We start from the raw sequence: 24046 nt of genomic DNA, 5'->3' as shown, positions 1-24046 counted from the left end.
CCTTCCTCCGCAATCTAGCTAAGCTCTAGTCATACCTTCCACTGAATATTGGTAAATTTTCTTTTTACTTTCAATTCAAAGTTTAATTTCTTTATTTGAAAATAATGTGTTCAGACTGAGGTTTCCGCCCTAGAATCTCAAAGTATATGAAACCAGATGATGAAATATGCTTACTGAATTTTTGAGGATTAAACAATGCAGTGGGTTTTTTGTTGTTGTTTTTGAGGTGTGTGTGTGTGTGTGTGTGTGTGTGTGTGTGTGTGTGTGTGTGTGTGTTTTGTTACTGTAGTTCTTTCACCATCGGTTTCAGATCAAAACACATGATGAATTCAGATTAGAAAACTACCTTGCACTCAAGGAGACATATGATAGGGATATCTGAACATGTAGAGAGAACACATTTTTTAAAATTATCTTTATAAAGAGTACTACTTAAACTGTCATAGTGCCATACGTATATAATCCCAGCCTGTGAAAGATGAATGGTGACTTTCAAGCCAGTGTTGGCTATATAGCAATACTCTGCCCCATCCCATAATAGAAAAAAAAGAATGCTAAAAAATTGTGGCTAAGTTACATATTCTCTTAAATTTTTTCTTTTTTTTTTTATTAATTTAATCTTGTTACATTTCAATGGTTATCCCATCCCTTGTATCCTCCCATTCTTCTCTCCCTCCCATTTTCCCCTTATTCCCCTCCCCTATGACTGTTCCTGAGGGGGATTACCTCCCCCTGTATATGCTCATAGGGTATCAAGTCTCTTCTTGGTAACCTGCTGTCGTTCCTCTGAGTGCAACCAGGTCTCCCTCTCCAGGGGACATGATCAAATGTGAGGCACCAGAGTATGTGAGAAAGTCATATCCCACTCTCCACTCAACTGTGGAGAATGTTCTGACCATTGGCTATATCTGGGTAGGGGTTTAAAGTTTACCACCTGTATTGTCCTTGGCTGGTGCCTTAGTTTGAGCGGGACCCCTGGGCCCAAATCTGCCTATCATAATTCCACTCCTTGGAATATATCCAGAAGATGCTCCAGTACACAACAAGAAAATTTGCTCAACCATGTTCATAGCAGCCTTATTCATAATAGCCAGAACATGGAAACAGCCTAAGTGTCCATCAGTAGAAGAATGGATAAAGAAACTGTGGTACATATACACTATGGAATACTATTCAGCTAATAAAAACAAGGAATTCCCGAAATTTGTGGATAAATGGACTGAGCTAGAAATGACCATAATGAGTGAGTTAACCCAGAAGCAGAAAGACTCAAATGGTATATACTCACTTATATCTGCATGTTAGCCCAAGGGGCATGTCCCACGAAAGCCTTCACTTACCAGGAAAGTGAGACAGAGGGGAGGACATCCTAATGGGACTCTAGGTGAGAGAAGCATGGGAGAATGGCAAAGTAGAAGGATCCAGAGGGTCCTAGAAATCTCTTAAATTTTTAAACAAAAGAATTTCTCCAAAGTATGTGCCACTTCTATGCTTCATTTTGTGCTGGTAGAGGTTAAGATTTTCATATCTGGCTCCTATTTCCCATTTACTTTCCTTAAACTCCAAATAAGCCCATGTGGTGTGATTTTGCCATTGTTATTATATAAACATATTCACTTCATTTCCATGTGTAGCATTCACATAAAATGAAACTATTAGCTTATAAATGCATTTGAGAAAGAATACAACAATACCTATTGTTCAGGGTGTTTTTAATATCTCTTTCCTTTTTCACCTATGCTTTCTGGATGAGTTATTTTAATGGTGTGTGGCTCAGCTGATAGTAATTCAACTGCATGTATTCAGTTACAGAAAATTAGAGAAGGCTTGTAGTCACATTTGAGCCTGTTCACTCATAGTCTTACAAGAGGAAATTTTTAGTTGGCCTTTCTTTGAGCTCAAATATAAGAAGAGCTCTGTTATTTTGTCAGTGTATAAAATTAATAGAAAATCTTAATACAGAGGGATAAAAAATTCCTGGGAAAAGACTCCATATTTATATAAAATTGTACATTCTAAATACTGTCTAGAAAATATCACCAAAGTACTGTGATTTTATTTCTTTAAATGCCTATTAGTTCTCTTTATACTGTGTAATTAAAGAGTCTTTCCATTCAACTTCTCACTTATAATATTTATCTTATACTTTGCTTGTCTTAAAGTCAGAAATTAAAATACTTTGACTAAAGATCTGGCTACTATCATATATTTGTTTGAAGCCAAGAAAACACATGCATATATTTTTCAACTGAACGAAGTAGATGAACAAAATTTGAAAGGAAAGTTTCTCCTACATATAACTCAAGAGAGTATACTATGCTTAAAATGTTATTTATGAAGTACATGAAAGAAAGCTATAAGAAGGAACATGATAGCTATAATTTAATTTTTAGTGTTATAATTCAGATTCAGTAATTCAAAAACAGATGTAAAAAAATGAAATGAGAAAAAAAATGAAGTGCCACCAGATTGGCTAATCAGTCATTAAAAATGTCTGTAGTGGGAATTTACTTGGCTAGAAAATATTTGCACTGTCATAAAAGACTCCCTAATTTATATTAGTGGACTAATATAATGGCAGGCAGAAAAATACACCCTCAGCCTGAGGCCATTCCAAAGACAAGCATTCATAACCCACTGTAGTGCTTAAATATTTTTGGAGCACCATGTAGAAGCTGCATAAATTATAATAGACCTTGACTGTTAATTATGCTTTTTTGTAATATTTTATCCATTTTGTTTTCACCGTGTGTGTGTGTGTGTGTGTGTGTGTGTGTGTGTGTGTATGTGTGTGTGTGTGTGTGTGTATGTGCACGTGCCCATGTGTGCGCATGTGCATGTGTTGTACCTGCTTGCCGTGATGCACATCTGGAAAGTAGAGGATGACTTTGGGGAATAGGTTTCCAACTTACACTTTTTTGGAGGCAATCTCATTCTTTTCTATTATTGTGAAGCTTTCTTTGTGTTTATCTTCCTTGTAAAGTTCTGGGTTACTTTTCTTGTTTGACCTTGGGGATTGCTGGGATTACAATCAGGGATTCCTTCTTCCTCATCTGGCCTTTTATGTGGCTTCCAGGAATTGAATTCAGGGGACAGGCCTATGAAGCAAACATTTTACCCATTGAGCCATTTCATTTAATCCAGCTCTTAATTCTTAAGATTATAGCAGTGTGTTTCTAGCACATAATTTAACAGAAAAATCCAGGATCATTTTTTTGGGGGGGGGTTGCTTTTGTTTTGTTTTGTTTTGTTTGAGACAGGGTTTCTCTGTGTAACCTTGGCTGTCCTGAACTTGCTTTGTAGACCAGGCTGGCCTCGAACTCACAGTGATCCGCCTGCCTCTGCCTCCTGAGTGCTGGGATTAAAGGTGTGCACCGCCATGCATGGCCTCCAGGATAATTTTTAACACTCCTGGATTTATTTAGTATTCTTTACAAAAGTCTAGAAAGCCAAAAAAAAAATGGGTGGATCCGGGCCCAGGGGTGTCTGCGCAAACTATTGCACTAACCAAGGACAATACAAAATAGTAAACACTGAACCCCTACTCTGATCTAGCGAATGGACAGGACATTCTCCACAGTTATGTGAAGAGCAGGGACTATGACATGAACTCTGGTGCCCCATACTTGACGATCTCCCCTTGGTGGGGAGCCTGGTGACACTCAAAGAAAGAAAAGACAGGCTACCAAGATGAGACTTGATAGCCTGTGACCATAAGATGGGGGAGGAGATTCCCCTCGATCATGGACCTAGGAGAGGGGAATAAGGTGGGAGTGGGAAGGAGGGAGGAATGGGCGGATACAAGTGATGGGTGAACAGTTGAGTTGTAATCTGAATTAATTAATAAAAATAAAAATAAAAATAAACAAAAATAGTAATGGCTAAACAAATTCTGTGGTGTTTTAAGCAGGCATCCACCAATTGATGGTATATGTCTCATGCTCATGAAGTCATGAGTAATGGACACATTCTGAGACTTTAAGCAATGAGCTGCAGTTGTTGTAAAGCTATGGCCAGCTCCGTAACTTAACCCTCCTTTATTTGCTCTCTTTTATTGTTCATGCTTATTTCTGTGGAATTATCCACACTCACCTTTAAACTCAATAAAATTCTAACGAATAAACTCTATCTTAAGCTCTGTTTTACAGGGACCTTGACTATATAAATGACATTTTTTTCTGATTTCCCTTTAATATCAGTTCTAAGTAAAGGTCAAGGTGATTTTCACCAATGTAAAGAAAAATATGTTATTTAATGCCACAAATGCCTGCATGTGCTTATAAGGTAGATTCTAGTGTTATTCTGTCTCCATCATTTTATGCATATGTTTAGTTACAATATTAGTAATTTATTAAAAATATAATACAGGAGAACTAATAAAGATTTTCATTATCTTTCTTCTTTTCCCTGCTTACTTACTTTACCATTGTCTAAATAGTCCTGTTGCCCTCAATCTTATGCATGTTTCTAGGAAGATTTCAATAATGTACTTCTTTTTATATCACATAATAATTGATGTAATAACTGCCATTCATTATTTTACCTCACCTGTGCTACAATCTTAGTTATAGAGACTGGCATAAGTATAAATATAAAACAATAGATCTTAAAATTGACTTATTGATTTAATAATTATTTATTGAGTATTGTAAAGAAGTACAGGGATATGTACTAAAGGAAAAGCAAAGACCTACGAGTTTGTCTTACCATTGTCATTCTATATGGGGTACAATGAGGTGAGCCTTTAGCTCATCGATTATAAGGGTAATGATCAACATCTATATACAGAAGATAGGTTAACAAAGGGAAAGCTAATGTATTACTACATTTGTAAGACATGGGAGCTTTCAGAGATGAAGAGCCTTGAAGTTCATTTGGAAATTTTAATGCTAATAGAATCGAGAGGTCAACGCATTAAGACCTTCCAAGAATCTGATAGGCTGCTTGTCTGAGCAATCATTCCTTACACATATGAAGCATCATTCTTCCCACATGAAAGTCTTCAAAAGAGAGAGACCTCTCTAGATGACATTGGTTGGGGAGGGAGGGAGGTCTGCTTTCTATGAGCTAGCTACAATGGAAAGAGGAAAGTTAGATTCAGTAACTGTCATTTTGGAGATGGCAGTACAGGAGATCAAAGAATAGTTGTTTCTGAGGCCCTTCAATCTCCTGAAGTTAAAGGACTCAGCATGACAACAGTGTTAGTTCTGAACCTCAACCATAGCTCAAGATTTTATAAAGTTATAAAAAAAATTAAGGGATGATGTAGAAGAAGATAGTGAAATCATAGGGAATTTAAAGAACAGGTCTGGAAGCATTTATGTAGAACTTGGAAAGACAGCTCTGGAAATACTGATTTACTTACAATTAAGTTTTTAAAAGTCATAGGTTAACAAACATTCTAAATTTATTTAGATTTTGTATGGCATGGGAACTTTCAAATTCACCAATCTGCTGTCACTGTGAGCATTTTAACTTCTTTTTAAAGTTTTTGCTGTCTCCTACTATGTCACCTACTTTTATGCATGATGAAATGACTATCTCAGAGAGAAGATAGAAACAAAATAAGCCATTAACTAAAACCTTTATTAAAATATGTAAACACTAAGAAACCTATGATTGTTTTGTGGAGACCAAGCTGCTTATAAATAAATAAATAACAAGTTAAAAAAGAAGAAGACTAAGAACCTAAACCTCAGCATTGACTTGTAGTTGATTTGGTGAAGAATGGAAAATTGTGAAAATTATGTGAAAGAAAGAAGAAAGAAAAAATATGGTGCTCAGTATAGTGGATTCGAAGTAGAAGCCTATTTTTCTTTCTCTCTTCTTCTTTACAGATAGATCAGTATGTTCCTTTTCTCTGCTTCCAAGGTCGGGAACTTTCAGTGCCATACTTCACACTACTATGTCTTAAGCCCCCTCCCCTCATGTTATTGTAACCCAAGTGACTCACCAACCAGTCAATTTCTCATTTTTGCTTTTTCCAGTACTCACGATGGGAAAGGAGAAACCTTTTGGATAGTTAGGAGGACTACAGAGAAATAACATTAATGACAAAACTTCACTTTTAAAATCAGAATGATTTCCTTAACAGAAAACTCATCCTTTGTGAGCAGTGATTGCTGTGCTATTAGGAAAGTTTTGGCAAGGCAGAGCAGTTCTTTAGCTTCTTCCATAAAGAATACTTTCCAAGCTTGTCAGATATAAATAAATGTAACTGTGTTGCACAGAACCATTTATAGTGACTGATTAATGGAAAAGAATAATCTTCGGTGTTAGTGTTTGATTTTCAGTCTCTTGAACTTCCATGTTTATTAAGGTGATTTCTCCTTGTTGAATTATAAAGGTAAGCTTGTCAGGGTGATGAATTTGGACCAGAATAATCTGGATGAAATTTGCAAGATGGATGATTTAGTCAGTTTCTTAAATTTTTCATGGTGATACTGATATGTCTCTAAAAGAAACAAAATTTACTAGAATAAAAATTGTATTTTTTTTAGTTGCATATTATTGTCATTAATGATGTCCCCTGGAGGGGGAGAACTGGTGGCACTCAGAGGAAGGACAGCAGGTTACCAAGAAGAGACTTGATACCCTATGAGCATATACAGGGGGAGGAAATCCCCCTCAGTCACAGTCATAGGGGAGGGGAGTAAGGGGGAAATGGGAGGGAGGGAAGAATGGGAGGATACAAGGGATGGGATAACCATTGAGATGTAACAAGAATAAATTAATAAAGTAAAATAAAATAAAGAGCATTGGATTTTAAAACAAGCCTCACAGGCTATGTGTCATTTTGTAGCCTTTTCCTTATCTCCCCAACTAGAATTTCATCAAATTCTATGAATATTGGTAGAATTGTCTTTGTATATAATTCAGTCATACAATCATGTAGTATAAAAATAGTTACAAGTTTTTTCTTTCTTTTTTTTAAATATGCCTCTGAAATCAAGGCACCATGAGAAATCCAAAAAGTGTACATATATTAGGATCAGTTTAGTTGTCAATGAGAGAAGAGAAATAGTGCAGAGAATGTTAGAGATAATTAAAACAACTAATGAAAGTGTTTGAGGATGTGCTGAATCTCTGTGGATGTGCATGTGTATTCACTAGGGTTAGGACTAAACTCACCTTTTGTATCTATAACTATTTCATGTCTCTATTGAGTATCAAGTCTTAAAACTGGAAATTTTTACCCCAAGTGTCAGTTTATAAAACCTTAAATCATTTATATAACCAAGGACATGCATTAATAAGATAAGGCTTCTTTGAACCTTAGTTTCTTTTTAATCTTCAATTTAGATTTCAAAGAATGAAATATTAGTTGTTCCACCAATAAATTTAAATAGGAATGGTTTATCTGAACTAATGGCTGAGTAAAATGGTGACATTCCCATATTAAATATAATGATTTGGTATTTTATATTACACATTTTCATTTACTTTATAGTGAGGAGAATTTTTATGAGCAGCAACTCAGAATATTGTGAACTGACTTCATAGAATGATTCTCTATTTTAAGAAAATCCTTTTAACAGATATTGCTTTAAATTGTTTTGTGGAATACTTCACAAAAGATTCTAAACTGTGCAATTGTTCTTTAGTTTCAGCTCAAATACTCAAGAGCAACCTTACAACAATGGAACAAAATATTCTTTGTCTGGAGCGTGACCTCAAGAATTTCCCCAAAGCAGAAAGTCACCGTGACAAGTTTGTGGAAAAGATGACGATATCCTTTATTTATTTAAACATTTGTTTATATGTGTAGCTGTCTATTCATCTATTTGCTCTATGGTTAGTTCTAGACACACTAGTCTATAGCATTAGATAAATTTGTGTGCATGCTTCTTTTTTATATTAGCAGCATAAATTTCTTTTCACAATGCATTGAATCTGGTAGGGTAAGCAACTGAACAATTAGATCAAAAGATTGCTGTTTCTCAAAGACAGATTTTATTTGGAAGCCCACAAGATATGCAAGGTAAGTCTTAGAATGTTTGATTATATCTGAAAAAAAACAAAACAAACAATCTTCTTTCATAACTAGGTGCTTATAGGATGGAATTAGCATGAGAAAATGACTTTTTTGAGAGAGCTTATAATTTTCTTTCTTCTTTGGGCATATTCACAGGCATTGTTTGAGGGTATACATGTATTTTGAAATAACTAGTAGCTGAGACGTAAAAGGATAGAAATATGGATGGATAGAGAAACAAATTGATCTGTAGCTGATGTATTTAAATCAACTGTAATATATGTATAGGAAACAGTAAATATTTCTTGCTATATAACCTTATTTTACTTACAGCATAATGGTAAATTACACACACACACACACACACATATATGAAAGTAAAATGTGAGAAACTACATTTAGTTTTCATTGTTTAATGTTAAAGCTGGTGTGTGAAGATAAACTACATTCAGAGATGATTTTTTTTTCTATTCTGGATTTTCAGAAGAGAGAGCCATAGCCTCCTCCTCTGGGTTTAAATAAGTATCGTGAACTGCAGATTGATTCACTAGTTTATATCTCTAGAGGGAATAAATACTGCTATTTCTTTATCAGATAATAAGTAAATTCCTTCAAGAACTGTATGAAGTCACCTTCATTCAAGGTTAAACCTATCGCCTTTTTCTTCTCTCCTGTGTTTCTTTGCTACCCAACTTAGACATTATCATGCTGAATGTGTAAATTACTTAAAGCTGGTACTTGACATTTTTATAAAAAATCATTTTTGCACTCATTATTTTGTCTCATTAAATAATGATGTTCTGTCCTTTAGTGATGCTACCCTTGGATATAGGAATGTTGAATGAACAAGTTTGTGAGCCAGTAGAAGCAAGCAATCCTCATCTGGCCTTTGGTTACATAACTGGCCACAAGAAGATGTTTAATATGTCATATTTTCCTTTGGCTGGAAACACACCTTTTTCCTTTTGACTCTTACCTCATATTTTTCTTTTTAGATTTAATCTGTGATTCTCTTCCTCTGTAGAAAATTTGCTTTTACAGGTGACTTATAGCCACATAACAGCTTGCAAACTGAGCCTTTGTTGCTCGTTTTGGAAATTAAAAAAGAAAAAGAAAAAGAAAAACTAATTTCAAACCTTCATGAACTTGGCCTGGACTCCCTATTTTATTTCTCTCTTTATGCAGGTAATTAATCATTTAAAAATGAAAATCCAGAGCCTTCAGTATCTGTATGTTACAGATGAGCAGTATTCGTCACTAAAGTGTGACTATTTGTCCACAAGAGGATTGGAAACTGTATTAAACTGTATAGAGCTTTTACTTTGCGTTTCATATCAAGAAAAAATATATGACAGAAACAATGGAAGATTTAGCATGTTAAAAACTATAAATTAATAACTTATACAAGTGAAACTATTGCTTAGATTAGTCTTGTTCTGTAAATTTCAATGTGTGCTTAATGAGGACTTCACTCTTCTAGAAGAACATAATTAAATACAAAATTATCACATGTATGCTCTGTTTTTGTAAGGTTTTCTTTGGTCATTGAACCAAGAGATGAAAAATCTGGCTAACATGTGAGATTAGAACCATACTCAGGTCCTGTGGAAGAACAGAAAATTCATTTAACCATTGAGCCATCTTTCTGGGCCCTGGATTATGTTTTACAATGAATACCATGTTCCCATGTGTAATATAAAACTCTAGCATATTTCTATCCCTTTCCAATAAATTGTTTTGTTTTAGGTACTGATCCTTTAGATTCCTCAACTGTAATGCAAATATGACAGTACTTTACCTAGTTAACTATAATCTATCAGAAAAACTTCGAGTTAAAAAAATTACTGAACAGCACTCCCATATCTATGACCTCTATAAATTGCAGAAGAACTGTGGCTAACCCCAATGGCATGATGGCTATTGAATATGCAGGTTGAATCTTCACTACATAGCCAAGTCAAGCTATGTCCAACAGCATCTCATGCTTACCCTTACTTTTTCACAATATTAACTCAATGCTTATTATACTGAAAAAGTAACTTTTATTTGCTGATGTAATTGTTGTCTCGGAAGCTTACTTCTTTAAAAGCTCACCCTTTCTAGCTCTCTCTGAACTCTGGCTGGCTAGTTCAACTCAGCTATTTTAGCTCAAACTCCTCTTCAAGTTGACTGATTCAATCTGGCCTCTCTCAGCTACTCAGTGAATTTCCCTGCTTTGCCTGCAACTAACTGGCAATTTCTTCTAATCTTCTGGCTTCTTCTTAGTCTCTCACTTAAACTGCCTCTGCGGACCTTTACTGAACTACATGAACTCCCAAAGAACTCACCTCCACTGCACTGCACACACTGGCCTGACTCCCAACTGACTGAATGAACTCAGTTCTACTGCACTGCTTGAAAGGAACTTCTCTTTCCTGTCTGTTCTCACAATTGGGCGTATCCTTATCTGTGACACATTCTATTAAATCTTTCTCTGATCTGTCACTTTGTCTGCCCCACAATTAGATATCACTTTTAAATATGCTTCATTCTACAAACTAAATTTACCTTCATTGTTTGGGATTAAAGGTGTATACTAAGAGTGTGTCTGTATTCCAGCCAGAGGTATTAAAGGTTTGTCATTCCAGCTGGATCACACTGACCTAGAAGGTCTTTGCATGTGATACCTTGCCAGAGCAGCCATATTGGATAAAAATTCCTCCACATTACACCATCTGTTAGACATTGTCAGGGCTTTAAACTACCACAGTGCACACAATGTAAAACTCAACCTTAATCGGCTGGCAGCCTGGCATTTATATATTATCTATGCTACTGTTGCTTTACTGGATATTATACCAGATTTATCAGCTTCTACTTATTCTATCAAGTATTCAACACCTACAACAACGTAGGCACTCAGCAAATATTTGTTAAGTCATTGTGAATCTGGAATCCAAGCCCCTTCTTTAATGTCCTTAATTTAGAAGAATATTAAGACGTAGTAAGCTTTCCTTATAATTATTTCTAAAAAACATTCTTCCTATAAATCTTGTCAGGAATTTAAGTAACATTGAATAACATTTTAGAGTGTTCATTTTAAAAGGCATTGTTCTTTTTAGAAGTTATGACCCATACATTCTAAAGCAATTGGTTTGTTTTAAGTTAGAAAAACAGCCTACAAGGTGCCAGTATGGTGATGCAAGCTTGAAATCACAGTGGTTTTAGGGCTGTAGTAGGAGGACTACCATAAGTTCCAGGACAGCCTAAGCTACGTAGTAAAACATTGTCTCAAAAAATTAAAAAAAAAACTGCTCTCCTGCAAAGTAGTTGTCCTATTTGTAGCTTGAGGAAGCCAACAACTTTCTAATAAAATAAGTCATTCTTGTCAAATTATTTCTTATTTCTGACTCAGAATAAAATAGTATAGGGAAGAAAAAAATATCTCTTTCCTCACCCATTGCACAAGGTATGACTTAACACACCTATAGAAAGGCAGTTTAAAATAAAAATATATAAAGTCAATACATGTGTTATCTACTATAGGAGTCTTCAAAAAAGAGAGGGGACACTTTTTTGTATTGGCAGTTACATAGAACTGTGAATAGAAAGCAAAAAGATATGATCCAGCTTTAATAAACTGGAGGGATGATAGATGATTTTGCAAGATGTTTGTTCTAATACTTCCTATGTTCTCTATATGGCATTCCTTAAGAGGGCAGGGCACATAACACATGTCAGAGGACTAGGGAAGAAGAAGAGAAGGATTTGTAGCTTCTTTGATAGCCTGCTCCTGAGATGACCAGTTAGGCAATTACAGTTTCTGTGACATACTTCAGAAGGTTCTGCTTTCTGAGGCTACCTCAGTCTCCTTTAGTTTATGCCATTCATTATCTTCCTGATATGGCATAAATATCTGTGTCCTGTCCAGTTTCTGTTGACACGTGATCTGTATAAAGATTTGATGCCTTTTGGAAGTGATTAGATATAAGAACTGTTCTTTGATAGGTGAAAATTTTTTCCTCATAAAAACACTACAGAAAAAAAGTTTGCATAACCCCCTCCCCACACACACACACACACCATTTTGCTCTTTTGGCTTCTACCATAGGTGGACACAGCAGTAAGGCACAAGCCACTATCACCAAACATGAATCTGCTAGTGTCTTCATCTTAATTTCTTAGCCTACAGAACAATGAGAACTTTCTTTTTTATTTAATATTTTTGTTATGTTTTGACATATACATTTATATTATTACACATGAATAAAATAAATAGCAGGAAGAACCACGAGACAATCAGAAATTATATAAATGTTATATTCATAGTGATTTGGCTATTTCTTTTGACACACTTGAAGTAAACATCTTTCATATCTTTTTGGGTCTAAATTTCTGAATGGAGATTAATATCTATCATATCTCATCTCCATTAACTTAAAACATCTATCTTGATCTAAAAACATCTTAACCCCTAACCTACTACGCTTAATTGAAAGACTAAACTATCTGGTCTTCAAACCCATCAGAGACTTGAGAAGGCATATAGCTTAAATACCTGAGTGAACCCAGAGTGAAGGTTAGCCGCTTTACAAATGAGAAGATAACAGAGACAGTTTACGGCCTGAACACTCACCCAACACTCTCTATAATGTTGGAACATCATCTTCGGCCTTCTGGCCCAATATATCTGACAGACATATTTGTGAGGCAGAAACAATTGAGGATTTTCTTACCGTGTCTTAGCAGAGTTTGGCTGTCTACTCTGCCTGCATCTAAACTTACCCATTTTTATGCCGAATTCTGTCTGTGGCAGAAATGAGGACATTTTTCTCAGTGGCTGGTTTGCCACATTTGAAGCCAACTCCATATGGAGGTTCTTTGATGTTCATCTTCTTCTTTAAGGCAGGGTGGATGTTGCCAGGAGCTAACTTGTCTTGTTGTCAAAGAATCTTTAGAATAATAAAAATATCATTAAATGCCATATTCTGTAGCTCTCAGGTTTTTGAAGACCTTATTTAACTATTTTATTTCATATCTGTAGAACCATATGTATGAGACCTAGAATATATATTCTTGTGATAAAATTAGAATAGTTTTTATATGAGCATGATTTGCATCAATATACAAAATTCAATACAACTGAATTAAAAAATAACCTTATTTGTGAGTAGCAACTAGGGCCTTGAGATGAAGAGTAGATTCAATAATCTACCTTTTGTTCTATCCTCCCTCTATATTTCTATATTCCCCTTTCTTTCTTTTCAGCTCCTATCTCCTTACCTACAAAAGAAAGATAAAGGAAAAGAAGGACATCCCTAAGTCAAACCTAGTTTCCTCTCAATAAAAGATCAATAATTCTTATAACTAACTCCCAATGCATCTGTAGATCGAGAGAGTAAACAGAAACCTATCCAACCCCCATTTGAGGAAATGGGACGTCATTCTCTTTCTATTACTTATGAATTACTTATATATAACATAAAGTTAACTTAAATAGCCCATCGTGCTATATTTCTTGAAAGAATGTTTTTATATCCCACAAATGGGAAGAACAGCTCAAATGAAATTAACTTTATAGGATTAAAAACAAAAGAGCCAGGCATAATGTCCATGTCTGTAATCCTGACACTTGAAAGGTGGAGGAAGGAGAGTCAGATGATCAAGGTCAGCCTAGGCTGCATGAAATTATGTCTCCAAAAAGGAGAAGAAAAGATTCAGCATACACATTTTTATATAACCATAAAGTTGAAAGATTATACATCAGGGAAATATTTCTTCTTCGCTGCTAACATGCTTATGACAGGCCCAGTCATAGAAGTTTTGCAAATATTGTTGTTGCTTTTTTTTCTAGCTCTAAGCTGTGTGTATGTTAAACAAGTCATGTACTACCAAACTGAGCATCTAGTCCTTAGACTGTGAAAGAAAATAAATGAGTTCCTAGAATTTATTTAGAATTTTCATTATCATTATTATTATTAACCATAGAGTAGTGGGGTGGCATATATCCTTTTATATTGAAAAACTTCTTTTCATCCAACATATTCTGATCAGGCTTTTTCCCTTCCTAACTTCTCCCAGATCCTCTCTACTTCCTTACCCACCCAACTCTATGCCCTTTCTCTCTCTCTCTCTCTCTCTCTCTCTCTCTCTCTCTCTCTCTCTCTCTCTCTCTCATTAAAAAACAAACAAGTAATAAACACACACACACACACACACACACACACACACACACACACACCACAAAAGCACCAAATTGGAAACCAAATGATGCAAGTAGTAAGACAAAAAAAAATGCCCAAACAAAGCAACATGAAACAAAAGGTCTGTAAAAATATCCTGGAGATTTTTGTATTTGCCATCTAATTCTGAGTATGGGGCCTATCCTGATGTGAGATAATATACTCAGTAAGACTTCATTGGTGAAGACAATTTTTTCTTTGCAGGCAGGTCCAATTGCAGATAGCTTCTTGATTAGGAGTGGGACCCCATAAGTAAATCGTGTTGGTAATTCACTGCCAATGACTGTTTATATTTGTCAAATGACCTAATTTGATATATTTGATATTTTAAAGTTCCTATTTATTAAGTGAAGAATAATTTCTATCTCTAGTGATAAAAATTAACTATCCTTTTGAATGTGTAATCTATAGTTTTGTTAGGATAACTTCATTCATTCATAAAGTTACTTTCCATAGCCCCACATTCTTAATTCATTTATTTTAAAGGGCATTTCTCTTCATCTTTTAAAGTAACAAGGAATTCTGTGTTTGTATTTGAGATTTATTGAAGATATTGGTGAGCTGAGATTCAGAATCATATCCTGTTACTGTTCTTTGAAAAATAACCCATGCTTGAGAGACATGAGAGAGCGTTCTGAGAATGAATTTATTGCCATTCGTGGGCCTTCTCTTTGAAGATTTGGGTCGTTGATACTATGTGTAACATTGCATCTTTGGTTAGCACTCTAACTGTGGAAGAGTTGGCATATTTTCTTTGTTTGTTTCTGTTTTTATAAAAAGAAAACCTAGTATTTGTTTTCTTTACCTGTAACATTACTGATGGTTGACATTGCTTGTAACCAAGGACAGGTTAACAAGAGAAGAACATGAGAAATTTATTTAAATGCTTTGTGAGAGAGGAGCCTTCCAGACATGAAGACTCCAGAGGAAGTGTCCATATGCATACTGTCTGATGAAAGAAATGTTGGTTCTAGAGAAAAATGATTATATAAAAATGTGACGAAACATTAATAATGTTGGAAGGAGGGGAAGTTAAACAAAATTCTTTCCTGTGTATCCATTCATGTGACGGCCCCGACTCCCCATACACCATGAAGCAAAACCTTTTACCTATGAAGAAAGCAAAAGTGCTAAACATTCCTTGTTTTTATGGGTTGAGAAAGGTGGATTTTAGTGTCTGTGATCTGCATCTTGGGGGAAAGTAGGGAGGAAATCTCTAAAAGACCTTCTTTCTGTCGCCTCCCTATTTTAATTCAGCTCAAAATGGCTTGCTAAAACATCCTACTTTTCGTTAATGTGCTCTGGGAACTGATACAATATTCTTGCCCACCAACCTGTTTCCACTCTTTGCCCCCTTCTACTTTATCCCTTCTTTCTTTCTTAGGCTCTCATATAAGGATCGTTTTATTTATTGCCATCAGCTTTCTCAGGCAGGAAAGAAACTCATTCTTTTTTAAATTAATTAAATTATTTATTCATTTTACATCCCAGTTGTTGCCCCTTCACTCCTCTTCTCCCAGTCCCACTCTTTCTCCCTCTTCCCTATCCTCCCTCCCCTGTACTCCAGAGAAGGCCATCCATCCCACACCAACCCACCCAGGCTCATCAAATCCCATCAGGACTGAGTATGTCCTCTTACCCTGTGGCCTCCTGAGGCAATACTCCCCCACTCCCTGCCAGGAGGAAGTGATCAAAAAGCAGACAAGTGTCCATGTCAGAGACAACCCCTGTTCCCCTTACTAAGGCAATCATATGAAACTTGAGCTTCCCATAGGCTACATCTGTGTAGGGGTCCTTGGTCCAGTCCATGCATGGTCTTTGATTGGTGTTTCAGTCTCAGCAAGCCCTTCGGGCCCTGGTTACATGGCTCTGTTGATCTTCTTATAAAACTCCTGTCACCTCCAGGTTCTACTGTCCTTCTCTTTTCCACAAGACTCTTTATGCCTTGTCCAGTGTTTGGCTGTGAGTCTCAGCATCTGTTTTAATCCACTGCTAGGTGGTGGCTCTGGGAGGACAACAGCTATCCTAAAGCTTCCATCTACAAGCATAGCAGAGTATTGATAATAGTGTCAGAGGCTCTCTATGGCTCTCTAAGCTCTACCATACAACAAGGACACTTGCTCAACTATGTTCATAGCAGCTTTATTCATAATAGCCAGAAACTATAAACAACCTAGGTGTCCCTCAACCAGAAGAATGGATAAAGAAACTGTAGTTCATTTACACAGTAGAATACTACTCAGCCACTCAAAATAAGAAAAATTTGAAATTTGCAGACCAATGGATGGAACTAGAAAAGATCATTCTGAGTGAGGTAACTCAGACCCAGAAAGACACACATAGTATGTACTCACTTATAAGCAGATTTTGGCCATTTAGTACAGGATAAGCATACTACAATGCACAGACTCAAAGAAGATAAGTAACAGCAAGAACCCAAGGGAGGCTGCTTAAATCTCACTCAGAAGGGGAAATAGAATAGATAGCAGAAGTGGTTGAAGACAGGGAACAAGGTAGGAGAAGGAGCACAAAGAGAAATGAGGGTAGAGATCAGACCTAAGTAGAGTGATGGACTGGGGGAGGGGCTCTGGGCGGGGAGGACAGAAGTCCTGTAGAGAGAGAAGAGAGAGAAACCTTGGGTTTAGGCACCTCTGTGACGAGCTGGAGTAGGCTTTGGGAAGAATATGAAGGTGACTCTGACACCCCTAGTAGCAAGGGTTATGGAAACTGAAGAGGATACCCTCTAATTAGACAGGACTCATAGTGTAGGGTGGATCACCAACCCACTCTCAAGAACTTTGACCCATAATTTACCCTGCCTATAAGTTACGCAGGGATAAAGAGGGAACAGAGATTGAGGGAATGTCCAAGCAATGCCTGGTGCAACAAGAAACTTATTCTTTAAAAAGAGAGATGTTTATACTTTTAGTCAAACTGCTTTTTTGTTTGTTTGTTTGTTTTTCATTTTGTTTTATGAGACATGCTCTCTCTATGTAGCCCTGCCCTGGGCTGCTCTATACAGACCAAGGCTGACCTCCAACTCAGAGAGATCTGCCTGCTTCTGCCTCTGGGGTGCTTAGATTAAGACTGCGAACCACCATGCCTGCTTTCTTCTGCTTTTAAGTATGTGTTGTTGTCCATCTTTAGCATCTGAAACTGTCTAACAAAGCACATTAATCACAATGTTGACCTTACTGCTTATATTCTGTTGACAGATTTCTTACCACATTTACTCACAGAGATTTTGTCAATGGCAGGGATGTCTCTAGCCCAAAATCAGCTTAGCTTTTTGATTGACTGCTAGCTAAATCCTTTCCCCAACTGGAGGACAGAGAGTGACTGAGCAGCAGGAGCACCATTAGCACATTGACAAGAAGAGCTGACAGAATGTTAATGACATTAACACCCTGTCAACTAACTATCAACACCTGGGATTTCCTCAAAGTGTGAGGGAGAGTCATATGAAATGATTACAAATCAAGTTACTGAGGAAGCACTTTATCTTTTCCAGACAATCCTGAACAGATTTGGGGTCACCACAGCACTGCCATTATGTTAATTTTTATTACACTATTCTCTATTAGCAGAATATTCTAAAATAGATGTAAACCTCAGGTACTATTCAGCCAGAAGTATCACATACTGGCCTTTCAGCACAAGCCAATGATAGATAAGGTTAGCAGGATGATAATCCATTCTTTGTAAAGCAAATGTCACACGGAATTGACAAAACAAAAACAAAGAACAAGGCTTTTTCCCCCTCTCTCTCCTCTTCTTTAATATAATTTTGCAACCCTGGCCATTTGCTGCCTCTCAAAGTCAAAACTAAGAATTTCCGGCTATACTGGAGAAAGATTTACCACATCTGATTCTTTGTCCTTATCCTTTATGCCCTACTCGTCTCCAAACTCTTAAAAATTAAGAAATGCAAAGTAAGGAAATTTTGGTTCCATTTGACATACTCAGGGGATAGGGGAGATAGTAGAGCTTTTTTTTTTTCTTTTAAGGAAAGATGGTGTTATCCATGAATATAATAGTAACATTGAAAAGAAAATTTATTTTAATATATAAATATTTGAACATTGCTTCTTTTAAAAGAAGGATATTGGGTTCAAGTTATAGTTCCATGGTAGATTATTGTGCCCAATCTTTGCAAGACTTTGGGTTCAACACATGTGTTTAAAACATATAAGTAATAAAATATGGTTAGTAAGGACTTTGATCCAAAGTTTGGTCTTTTAGAACCGTGTTCCACTGGGTCCAGGAGATGACCAAGGCTGGTGGATCTAGACCCAGGGTGCTCTGTTCAAACTATTATATCAACCAAGGACAATGCATGCAGTAAAACTTGACCCCCTGTTCAGATATAGCCAATTGGCAACACGTTCTACACAGTTGTGTGGAGAGCAGGGACTGACTAACTTGAACTCTGGTGCCCCCTATTTGACCTCTTCCCCTTGGTGGGGAGGCCTGGAGGCACTCAGAGGAAGGGTAAGCAGGCTATGAGGATGAGACCTGATAGGCTGTGATCATATGGTAGGGGAGGAGGTCCCCTCTGTCAGAGGCCTAGGGGAGGGAAATAGGACAGAAGAGGGAGGGGGGATGTTAAGATACAAGTGAGGGGAAAACAATCAGGATGTAATCTGAATAAATTATTAAAAAATAAAAATTAAAAAAATTTAAAAACCTGTGTTCCTAGACTGATGTTACATTGCCTTTGAGTTCAGAGAGGTTCATAAATCCACAAGTGTTTCCTGTGAAACTATCTTATTGCCTTCTTACAATCTCTCAAGTGGGAAAAATACTCTTTTTGAAAGGATTATAAACTAATTTATAAATTAGCTGCTCACTTACACCATCTCCTCCAGAAAGCCTTTCCTAATCATAGCAATCAAAATTAATTTCCTTGTCCCTTGTGTTTTCATAATATTTTAATACTTTGATGATCATACTTGCTTATTTGCCTACACTGTTTCTGTACATACTTACTTTGCACACCAACTCATAAACAACTTTAAGATATGGATTCTTTCTTAACTTTAAGTATTTAACAACAGGAGTAGCATGAATTTTTTTTTACAAAGTTGTTTTGTTTTGTTTTGTTTTTAAATGAGTGAAAGCTTACTGTATAACAGTATGAAATTTAACATTCTCAAAAGGAAATGGAGGACAGCAAGTTTTTGTTATGGGATGACCTCAGTTTGTCCAAAGAAAGGCTCCTAATACCTATTTAATGTTAGTCTTTTACTATGTTTTGATTGTAAAGTGCCTGTATTAAAAAATTATGTCTTAGCCAACTCTTCTGTAGAAATTGCCTCGTTCTAAGGAACTCTTTGAATGGAGCCTATGCTTTGGGGAATCTGTGTGCACAAAACTTCTCTGTTTGATGAGCCTTGCTCATTTGAAATTCAGTCTGAAATTACACTGAGCATGAACTCCATTTTTCAAGCATTGTCCAGGGAATTTGATAGACATTTGGTGTGTGATGGTAATGGTGAGAAGATAATGTAGCTCTGGTTAAAGGGTGCATAAACCCTTTCAAGCCACAGGAGACTCGTCCGGGAAATTATCTTTTTCAGAACATGAAACGAAACTTAATTTGTCTGAAAAGAGTTAATGTTCCCTCGACCTGACAATTTCTCATCATCCTTGCCACCAGAAGCTACATTTTAATAGATTAACAACCTGTGTGTGGAATTCATCATATTAAGTAGAAATAGTTGGAAAAAAACTTGAAAAATATACTACTCAAACTTGCTTATTTTATGTATATAGTTCACATATACTAAAACATGTCTATTTATAAATACAAAAATGGATATTTTTCATATTTATAGGATCATAAATTGGGCATGTTAATGGATCTAGAAATGTGTCTATTTTTACATTAATTTAAAAATGACTAAATATCAATTATTTATGATATTTGTGTTGTTAGATGCACAGATTTTTATAGGAAATAATAGTAATATTAATGTCTCTTGCAGAAAACACTCAAGCATACTATTTTCATACTGTAGAAAGACAAATCAGTATTTTCCCTATGCCAGATGACTGTTTGCTTATCAATTTCCAATATGCCTTACATAATGTATAGCAAGTGAAAGCTTCTGTTGAACACTCTGTTTTCTTCTATTTAAACTTTATGATACATATAATGAATTCATTTTATTAGATGATACCTAAAAATATTGACATTAAATCTAATCTGAAAACAGTTGGTTGACCCTAAAATATCTGTGCAACTATTGCACTCAGATCATATCTTGCCATGTGTGTCATTATTTCAATGTACAGGTTTCAAATATGGCTTAGACTATTGGTGACCCCCACCACTACCTCAACAGCCTGGATAGCACCATTTAGGTCTATGAAAGCTAGTATAGATAGCGGGAAAGAAGCTTTCTGGCCAGTAACAACTTGATTTCTACATGTCCATTGATCAATGTGTCTGCTCTCCTCAACCTTAGGGTCTTACTATCAGTTCTGAGCATTGTTGAGGGGGTATACTTTGGGATGCCCCAAAACAATAACTAGAGAGCAGATATCCCACACCTGTAACTGGGCTTTTAATTTAATTTGAGAATATATGGCTTGTAAAGGAAAAAAATTCTCTAGATAGATTACCTCGTGTGTGTGTGTGTGTGTGTGTGTGTGTGTGTGTGTGTATGTGTGTGTGTATTGACACTTATACAATTGTGGGTTTCCTTAAATTTTGAAGAAAACATGAAGTTCTAGATAGGAAATTAAGGGTGGATATGAGGAAAGTTGAGGGTGACTATGATCAAGATACGTTATATAAAATTCTCAAAGAATTAATAGTTAAGAATTTAGTTAAATAAATTTCATCAAGGAGATAGTTTGATGGATACGTGCTCTTGCTATACTCCCATGAGGACCTGAGTAGAAATTCCAGTTTAAAAAAAAAAACAGGTACAACATGCACAGCTCTAATACTAACACTGTGTGAGATGGAGGTAGTAGGATAAATGGAGCTTTCTGACCAGCAGCCTAACTTCTGATTTAATGAGAGTTTCCGACTCAAGGGAATAATTGTAATAAAGCAGGACACCAGCTGTCCCTGTCTGACTTCTGCACACACACACACACACACACACACACACACACACACATTCACTGGCATACAAACATGCATACAAACATCCACATGTGTGCACAGATACCATGCACATTCAATATGTACACATACAAATTAATTAATGTTTAAAATAAATGTTAAAATGAAGGGAATATATTTAGCAATTACATTATTGTATTGCAAGAATATGATAAGATGATACATTGTACAAATGCGTTGGTGGTGCTAAAAAATAGTTAATCATTGCTTACCCTATCACATGTAAATGAATTTTATATATATATATATATATATATATATATATATATATATATATATAATTTGTCTTCAGACATATATTTTGGAACTTTTGAAGATTTCATATTAGTTACTCATTTAAGACTAAGAGACTCACTAACATTAAGAGAGGAAAACAACCAATGAAAAATTTTAAAGGAATTTAGGCAAACTTTCTAAAGGTCAGTAGTTAGAAGGCGAATTGAACCTAGACAATTGATGTTGTCTGAGGAGAAACCTAAATTCATTTACCATGGGCCTGGCACAGAACCTAAAACATGTAATTGCATTTTATACACAGTTGAAAAAATGATCTGTCCGTCTTAGTCGAGACATAAATCCAAGGTTCAGGGAAAGAGCATACCTCCAATGAACAGACAGTTGACCCCATCATCTGGCCTCTACACACTTCAAATGTATGCACCTGTATATACATGTTTATATATAATAATGTAGAAATATACATATGCACAGATAAATGAAGCAATGAATCTTTAAACAATGATTAGTAAAATTGAAAAGTTGTTTGGAAAGTGCCATTTACCTACCATTCTGCTTTATATATTAATAATGGGAAATAAGTTATTTTCCTTAAGGATTGTTCAGAGTCAAGGAGTTGTGTGTTGCGTTTTTCTGTACCAAGGTTTGTTTGAGAGGTTTTTTTTGTTTTTGTTTTTTTGGCTGGGTTTTTTTGTTTTTGTTTTTGTTTTTGTTTTTGTTTTTGGAGACAGTCTCTCACATCTGCCAGGCTGATCTTCTTTCCTGTATCTGTCATATGTTAGAATTACAGACATGTCAAGCTTTATTCTGGCTGAGTTTTATTCATTCATTTGTTTATTTGTGTCGTTATATTTTCACTAAATTTTATGTCTGCTTTTATTGATTTCACACTAATAGAAAAAAAGATTTATTCCTCCAAATGTGGAAAACACATGAATGAAGCAAGGTATTCAGGTAGTATCCAGATGTTCAGTCTTAAAGGGATCTCTACCTTTTCCTTTTAGTAGAAAAGAATAGTCAACTAAGTGAACTTAAATGGTCTTCTGTTCTATCTAAAAGATAATTATCTAAACTTTGTTACACCTGTAAAAGGAAATTATATTTACTACTTTCAAGAAATTTTGCAGTATGGAATGTAAAATTGGTAGTAAAAACTAATGCAAGTGTTTCAGTTACTTATGTGTGACCAAATATATGATAAATACAACTTAAGAACAGAAGGGTTCACTTTGGCTCACAGTTTTGAAGATGTAGTTCACCATGGCTGAGCATGTCAAGCCAGAGTGTCACATGAAACCTATACTCAAATAGCACAGAAGATGTATACTTGCCTTTTGCTCTCCTTCTCTCTTTTTAGTTCAGAACTCTGGCCCATGTGATAGTACCACCTGCATTTGTGGTGTGTCTTTCCACATCAGTTTACCTGATCATAAAGCTCTCTAACTGGCATGTGTAAAGGTGCTACCTAGATATCTCTAAATTCTGTCAAGTTTACAGTCAATATTAACCATCAAAATAAGATAATTGCTTTAATTGATATGTGATTGTAGTGCAAAAAGTACAATAGATGTTTTAAATATTCATTATATGTTTTTGGTTGGTTATACAGCACTCCAATTTTGAGCATGGTTGAGAAGCAATGAGTTTTCTCAAGGACCGATTTTATTTAATACGTTTTTAATTTAAATTGAATTATATCATTTTCTGTATTCTTTTTCTCCCTCCAGCCCCTCCCAGATACCTTCCCACAAATCCCTAACCAAGAGACTGACATTAAAATTCTGATAATTTTAAATAATCATTGATTAAACTTTTAAATGTTCTCTGGTCATGCAAATGATATTTGCCAAGAACAGTTTAACCCTTTCTTTCTGTAATTATCATCAATGTGACTGAGCATTAATGTGATGGCTCAGAAAATATAAAATGACACAGGGGTGCTTAAGGCTGTGCACTCTGCCCTAGTGGCTCAGATTTCTAACAGATCACATTGTTGGCTCTGAGCAGAGCAGTACTGTTTTTTAACTAGTTTGTCACACCTGTGGTTTTTGCTGGCATGTGAGAAAGTGCAGTGATGATAGGTAACGGGTTGAAATCTGGAAGCATTCTTTGACTGTGAGAACTGTGAGGGTAGGCAATAGCATTTCTTACCCACTCTGTTTACTCAGTAGCTAAACCAGTGCCTAGGACAGAGTGGGAGTTCAGTAAGTTGATAAATAAATGAATAAAATTATTGGTACCTAGAAATATATTTCAACTTCTTTATACTGCCTGAAATATACTATCAAACCAACTGAGAAACTCAAATGAGCAGCTCTGTATGGAAATGCATTCCAAAAACAAATGAAAATGAATATTTTCTTGTGTTGTGAATTAAGTGTCTCCTTTTTCACACATAATTAAGAATTTTGTGAGCTAACATTTCTCTAGGTTCAAAAATATGTTGTTTCTTCCCATGTTTCTTCTAGTCAACTG

The 24046-nt window shown here is 35.7% G+C and overlaps 1 protein-coding gene across 3 annotated transcripts in view; it reads left to right on the top strand.

Moving 5' to 3' along the window:
- DIAPH2 (diaphanous related formin 2) overlaps positions 1-24046 on the top strand; it is a 696864-nt gene that overhangs the window by 416232 nt on the left and 256586 nt on the right. For 2 of the 3 annotated variants that reach the window (XM_084790929.1, XM_084790928.1), the window contains one exon: positions 7605-7783. In XM_084790929.1, the coding sequence (XP_084647055.1) occupies positions 7605-7768 (164 nt within the window). In that variant the 3' untranslated portion in view covers positions 7769-7783. Of the gene's footprint in view, positions 1-7604; positions 7784-24046 lie in introns of those variants that run through there. The other variant, XM_084790930.1, reaches the window with a different exon arrangement.

Source organism: Acomys minous, assembly GCF_964271855.1.
Source record: "Acomys minous genome assembly, chromosome: 7".
Classification (NCBI taxonomy): Eukaryota; Metazoa; Chordata; class Mammalia; order Rodentia; family Muridae; genus Acomys; species Acomys minous.
Note: the sequence above shows the minus strand (reverse complement) of the source record. Positions and strands in the feature narration are given on the sequence as shown.